The sequence below is a fragment of the Gossypium hirsutum genome, chromosome D01 (genome assembly GCF_007990345.1).
Source record: "Gossypium hirsutum isolate 1008001.06 chromosome D01, Gossypium_hirsutum_v2.1, whole genome shotgun sequence".
In the NCBI taxonomy this organism is placed as follows: Eukaryota; Viridiplantae; Streptophyta; class Magnoliopsida; order Malvales; family Malvaceae; genus Gossypium; species Gossypium hirsutum.
Window position 1 is genome coordinate 14,757,818 of NC_053437.1, and position 7,430 is coordinate 14,765,247.

At 32.0% G+C, this 7,430-nt stretch overlaps 1 protein-coding gene across 3 annotated transcripts; it reads left to right on the forward strand.

Annotated features, from left to right (window-relative positions):
- Positions 1–525: 525 nt before the first annotated feature.
- LOC107921168 (ent-kaur-16-ene synthase, chloroplastic-like) lies at positions 526–4,956 on the forward strand. Of its 3 annotated transcripts, none has more exons than XM_016851044.2 (14): positions 526–807; positions 998–1,053; positions 1,158–1,443; positions 1,514–1,694; positions 1,959–2,167; positions 2,255–2,375; positions 2,649–2,746; positions 2,842–3,062; positions 3,180–3,292; positions 3,393–3,491; positions 3,642–3,857; positions 3,981–4,122; positions 4,281–4,526; positions 4,618–4,956. In XM_016851044.2, exons 1-14 carry the CDS (start codon positions 762–764, stop codon positions 4,921–4,923), a joined length of 2,340 nt encoding a protein of 779 aa, XP_016706533.2. In that variant the 5' UTR covers positions 526–761; the 3' UTR covers positions 4,924–4,956.
- Positions 4,957–7,430: the final 2,474 nt, after the last annotated feature.

The following is a 7,430-nucleotide window of genomic DNA, read 5'->3' on the forward strand; positions in this document are numbered from 1 at the left end:
ATTTAAAAATTATAAAATATTCAAAAAATAAAAATAAAAATAAATTTTAATTTTAAAATATATAAAATATAATATTAAAAATTTTTAGCATAAAGTACAAATAGACTATCATAGGAGTTTTCATGTTAAAAAATTTAATATTTTAGCCTATATTAATGTTAAAGAAACAACAAATTTATTTTTTGAAAGGATAATGGTCAAATTTGACTCTTTTTTTTTTTTAAGATTGATCATCAAATTTAACTAAAAAAAATAAGAACTAAATTGACAAAAAATACAAACATTAAGGGCATAATTTGTCATTATGCCTAAAATTAAACTACTGTTCTTTTTTCCTGCAAATCTACCTACCTCTTCCAAAAAGTATATATTTAAAAGAATCATTATATGGTAAAAAGAATATTTTAATAAGGTAATGATGCTTAATATATGTAAACAAATATAAAGGACACGTAGCAACAATAATTACAATTTCAAAAAATATTTTTCCATTAAAATAAAAACTTTAGCATTTTAATAACAAAAAGTTGAAGGAGGTGACATGAAGGATCGGAACTTGGCAGTGGCGCATTTCTTTGACTTGGTGGACACAGTGACACTGTTCTTTCATTGGTTCAAGTTTCAAAGCTGACCTTTACCCTTTCAACAGTGTTCTCTTCTGTTTCCTTCCTATATGCAGGCTGTCGCTTAGGCAAAACTTCCTTCCTCCATCGGCTGATACCGCCTTCGCCATCGCCATCGCCATCGCCATCGCCATCGTCATGTCTCTCTTCCACCCTCATAGCTGCTCCAATCCTTTCATTTCAGGTTCCTTCCGTCTCAGCTTTTGTTTCTCATCTGAATTACATAACGATGCATGTGGGTTTGCAACCATCGAGTTGCACACATTGTTTCTGGTCTCAACTTTCACCACTATCAATATAAGTATATATATTTCTTTTAAGACTTATTTTCTTATCTTAATCTTCACCTCGATTAATCTGGATTATCCGAGCAGTTTCCACGGACAGTGGAGCAAACCCAACAGCAGACACCAACAGTAGTAATGATTTGGTATAACTATCCAGCCTCTTATTGTTATCTATCAATTTTGCTTTTATCTATTGTCTAATGGAGTTGACATTGTAGAAGAGATTATAATATTCTTGATTATGCAGTGCTTTAAGGATTCTAAACAAAGGATTAAGAAGATGTTTAATCAGATTGAACTTTCTGTTTCTTCTTATGATACTGCTTGGGTTGCAATGGTTCCATCTCCCACTTCCCACTGCAATCCATGTTTCCCTGCCTGCTTAAACTGGCTGTTGGATAATCAACTCCCTAATGGTTCTTGGGGTCCTTGCCGTCCCCATCCCTTGCTAATTAAAGACACTCTTTCCTCCACATTGGCATGTGTCCTTGCGCTGAGACGATGGGGTGTTGGTGAGGAACACATGACAAAGGGTATATTTTCATTCACCCATTTTTCCCTCATTAGTGTTTCATGGATTAACATTATTCTTTTCTTCTGCAGGGCTTCGGTTTATTGAGTCACATTTTTGTTCGGCTTCTGATGAAAGCCAACTTACACCTATTGGATTTGATATCATATTTTCTGGTATGGTTGAATATGCTAGGGATTTGAATTTGAACCTCCCTTTGAGATCAACAGATATAGATGCTTTATTTCATAAAAGAGATTTACAGCTCAGAAGGTATACTTTTGGTCTCTTTGTTTTTCCTATTATTTTTAGTGTAAATGTGGTGTCAACCATTAGGCATATAATAAGCATAGCATTAGCCAAACCAAATTGTTGGGCTGATCATTTTGACCAGCCTTTGTCTTTGTCGGACCTGGTTTTGTTGTCTAACTATTGCTTCATTAGTCAATGTTGAATGCCTTTTTGAAATCACGGAAGCACTTTGAAGAAACGAATAAATTTTGGCCTTGACGTCATGTCTTGATTTAATTGCCACAGAGAAAACTCTAAAGGGAGGGAAGCCTATTTAGCATATGTTTCGGAAGGAATTGGCAAACACCAAGACTGGGAAATGGTCATGAAGTATCAGCGGAAGAATGGATCATTGTTCAATTCACCATCTGCAACAGCAGCCACTCTTTCTCACCTTCCAAATTCCGGTTGTCTTCATTATCTCACTGCACTCTTAGACAAGTTTGAGAATGCAGGTTAGTATGCCAATGCTACTTCACAAATTTCAATGTATTTTGCAACATTATCTATTTCTATATTACTAATGATCATGTTCACTTCAGTTCCCACACTTCATCCTTTCCATGTTTTTCCCCGACTTTGTATGTTGGAGACTGTTGAAAGTTTGGGAATTGGTCAGCATTTCAGGGAAGAAATTACAAGTGTATTAGATGAAACATATCGGTAATCTTCTTTTACAAACATAGTTAATGTATATAATCTATGTAACTCGGACTCTACCTTTTTTCATTTTTTGACATTTGAAGAAATATTGAATATGGCCATGTCAGACAAGTACTTTTATCCAACATTCATCCTAAGTCTGGATAATATAGCATAAAATGTATTTAGAAGGCTGTTTTATTGTAATAGGTTGACAGGATCTTATGTTCAATCTGCAAAAGACAAATGTATTTAAAAACTTCTCTTTAACTTCATCGATCATGTCTTAAACAGATGTTGGCTACAGGGGGAGGAGGAGATATTCTTGGATCTGCCGACATGTGCATTGGCTTTCAGAATACTACGTGTAAATGGTTATGATGTTTCCTCAGGTATGTTTATGCTTATTGGTATTCAGATGATATTGATAAGGGATAGGATCCTTCTAGTTAAAGCCTTTTTTCTGCACTATCTTGTGGTGTAGAAGCCTTAACTGGATTTGCTGAAGAACACTTCTTCAATTCACTTGGAGGATATTTGAAGGATTTGGATGCTGTCGTTGAGCTATTTAGGGCTTCACAGATGATCATACATCCAAATGAACAACTCCTGGAGAAACACATCTCATGGACAAGTCATTTCTTGAAACAGGAATTATCCAACACTTCTAAATGTGCATATAAACATAAACAAAATATTATGCAGAAGGTTTTTTTCTTTTTGGATTGATAATCAGTTAGTTTTGAAGGAAATTGTCAAGTTCTTTTCTTTTCCATAATTGATTCATGTACTTACTGTAGAATGGTTGCGTTCTATAATTTTCAGGTGAATGATGCCCTTGAGTTTCCCCATTATGCAAGTTTGGAGCGCTTAGTATACAGGAGAAACATAGTGAACTATGATGTAGATGATATACGGATGCTTAAATCTTCATATAGGTATTCCTTTGGTATTTTATTCTTCTACTATCATATTTCCTTTAAATAAATAATAATGTATACCTGATTTGCATCTTATTTTACTGTCTTTGCATGCTAGTTCTTTGAGTATTGGCAACAAAGATTTCCTAAGACTAGCAGTGGAGGACTTCAATGCCTGTCAATCTATATATCGTGAAGAACTCAAACAACTCGAGAGGTAAATTTGTTTACATAGATAGAAACCATGATGCAGTGACAAGAATTCTTATGGAGTTCCCAACTCATGGGAGTTACATTCTTTCGCTACGGTAGACATCAATGAGAAATTCTTTTGAAATTATTGCATGATATCCCTTCTGTGAAACAGGTGGGTTCGAGAAAAGCGATTGGACAAGCTGAAGTTTGCCAGGCAGAAACTGGCATACTGTTACTTTTCTGCAGCTGCAACACTATGCTCTCCTGAATTATCTGATGCTCGCTTAACATGGGCTAAAAATGGCGTGCTTACTACTGTGGTTGATGACTTTTTCGATGTTGGAGGTTCTGAAGATGAACTGTTAAACCTAATTCAATTGGTTGAAAAGTAGGCTCTTTTTCCTTTTCTTGTTCATTTATATCTAACCACTTTTGGTGTATAACTTTCTGTAGTTCTTTTAACTAATCTTGCCTATAACAAAGTAATGGCTTATGAGAAAATGAAACACAGGCAAGATTTAGATGTCAGCATTGATTGTTGTTCTGAGGAAGTTGAAATCATATATTCAGCACTTGACAACACAATTTCTGAGATTGGGGAGAAAGCAATTGCATGGCAAGGACGTAACATAAAGACTCATGTTTCTGAGATTGTGAGATCCAATATTTATTTTACTCTTCATATTAACAATGAATAGTAGAATCCTGAAGAGTAACTTGTGTGAACTAAATCTGAAAATTTAGGACATTATTAGTATTGAAGAAAATTTGGAATGAACCAGTGTTTAAACGGACAATGTTTACGTTGCAGTGGCTGGATTTGCTTAGGTCCATGTTGCAGGAAGCTCAGTGGTCGAAGGAGAAGGCAGTCCCAACTGTGGATGAATACATGAGAAATGGTTACATTTCGTTTGCCTTGGGACCAATCATCCTCCCGGCTCTCTATTTTGTTGGCCCTAGGCTTTCAGAGGCTGTTGTTAAAAGTGGGGAATATAGTCTTCTATTTAGACATGTAAGCACTTGCGGGCGTCTTCTCAATGATATTCATAGCTTTAAGGTATGGCTTCTCTTTGGACCAATAACACAGCTAGTCTCATGTGAATGGAAGTTTGGAAATATTTAGTAATTAATGTCCCATATGGTTGCAGAGGGAATCTATGGAGGGAAAACTGAATGCGGTATCTTTGCACATAATTCATGGTACCAATTCAGTAACCGAAGATCATGTAAATCAAGAACTGAAGCATTTAATCGAGGAAAGGAGGAGAGAACTGCATAGATTAGTGCTGCAGAAAAATGATAGCATTGTCCCAAGACAATGCAAGGAATTATTCTGGAAAATGAGCAAAGTATTGCATCTCTTTTACATGAAAGATGATGGTTTTACCTCACATGAAATGGCGAACGCTGTAAATGCAGTAATACATGAGCCGATACTTGTCGATCAACTCTAATTATATCAACAACTGAAATAGTGTTTGCTTTTCCTTTTTCTAATTCACATATTCTATATATATATATAATAAAATCAGCTCCTCTGGGAATCACTAGAAATAAAAAGGGGCATCATAGTTATTTTGGTATTTTAGTGGATTTCATAGGACAACCCTCCTGTTCTAGAAAAACAGACATATTGAATTAAAAGAAACGTAAAAATAGATAATTCTAATGCATTTTTACTGTATCAATAAATATATCCTAGCAACACCAAAATTAATACCATTTCCAATTATTTATTTATATTAAGAAATTATTTACTTAAAATACTTCTTCAATTGCTTTCTACATTTAAAATTAGTTTTTGTTTCAATGTTCTGAAATAATATTTAACATTGATTTCTACATTTTTTTATTAATTTAAAATGAAATCTAGATCTCTTTATTATTATTATTAAATGTGAGATGATATTTAACAAATTTTTTTTTGAAAGTATTTGTTAATCTGATTAAGCGATAGGACACTTATGTTATTATATATAAAAATAATAATAGACTTTCTTATAGTACTATAAAATGAGATATTTAAAAAAAAATATGTATTGTAAAATGAGAAAGAAGAAAATAAAACGAACAAGTGTTTTAGAATAGAAAAGATAAGCGTTACATTAATACACAAAATAATTGTAACCACAATTTTAATAATATTTATATACATATATTTTGACAATTTCTATATTTAGATGTTTAATGCCTAACATGGATAGAAAGTTATTAAAATTAAAAAATGTTTAAAGGTTACGGTTATTGTAGGAGCACGTGGGTTGAGTGTGTTGAAGTGCATTATTCTCTTATTTATAGTTGGAAAGGGATTATATATAATTTTAGATATTGTCGAAACCATTTTTTTGAAACAAAGGGTCGATTTGGATTTTGAAAAACGAAAACGAATATGGGAGTCGCCACCAATCCTTTTTGATGAGGTGTAATCGGATCACATTGTAATTCAATTGTTTTAATAAAACGTTTCGATTTTACTAAAATAATGATATTGGTCTACAAAACTCGAGAAAAACGGGTTCGGGAGTCAATTACGTGCAAGGAAGGATTAGCACCCTCGTCACGCTCAAAATTGGTACATAATTGATTAATTAATGTCTTAATGTCGAAAGTTGAAAACTTAGATGAGACTTAAAACACGATCCTTTTCTTAAAATTACCTAAAAGAATTTAAAATGGGCGTATTTTACGTCAATCGAGAGAAAGAATTATACCCCTTGAGTTAGGATATAATCTTAAATCCCGAAACGAGAATAAACGCCGAAAATTTTATTTATTTTTAGAAATTTTTGATTATCTCGGTTTTAGAAAAGAAATCATATTCCGTAAGTTGAAAAACGATCTTTTTTAATTCCTGAGATAATTTTGAAAATGTGTTTTTGAAAAATGGTTCGTATATTTGGATTTATTGAAAAAAAATCGAAACTCCGTAAGTTAGGGAACGACTTTTCGAATTTCAAAATACGAAATATTATTTATTTTCTAATTTTTATATTTTTTACAAATTCGGGTAAAAATGTGTAATATTAAAAAAATACATGAATGGAATGTTGCATTAAGAAATAACAATAATTAAAATAATGACAATTTACGAGAATCATATAATATACTACTTTAACATTAATAAGAAAATTGAAAGATAAATAAAATAAATAATAACAATTGTAATAATGCCATGGTATGCACACAAAAGGACAACACCAACTTAAAAAACAAATAAACAAATAAAATAAATACATAAATAATGTAAGGGAAAATAGTTTATAAAAAATTTGAAAGTAAAGAACCGAATTAAAACATAAACGAAATTTAAAGGCGCAATTTAGAATAAAATATGTAAATAAATGAAATAATGAAAAAAAACATAAAAATAACAATAATAACAACGACAATAATAATAATTATTATAACAATGAAAGTCAAGAATAAAATAAATAAAATAAAATAAAATGAAAACATCATTAAATACGAAAATCAAAATAAAAAAAATGGTAAGCAAATAAATAAAATAAATAAAACACAACAAAAAAGAAAATAAACCTAGACAGAGATAAATGGGGTTTAAATTGACATTGAAATAAAATTAAGAGCCTAAATCCTAATAAAATAAGTTTATGAATATAAGAGGGGCTAAAATTATAATAAAATAAGTGCAAAAGGACTAAATTGAAGTTTAATCGAAAATCTGGGTAAAAATCGAGAATAAAAATGAGGTAGAGGACCCATTTGAAAGGCGCGAATAACTCAGAGGGACCAACTGGAGAAATATCCCCACACTCTGAAACACGTCGTTTTGCTAGGACTAAATCGAATATGAAATAAAATTTGAAGTACAAATTAGAAAATAAAAAAATAAAAAAGGATTGGATTAAAACAATTGAAAAATGCGAAAGGGTCTAACGCGCAAATAGACCCTTCCACAAAAACACGCGAATCCTTCTGTGAGTCTGGTCAATGCGTAGGT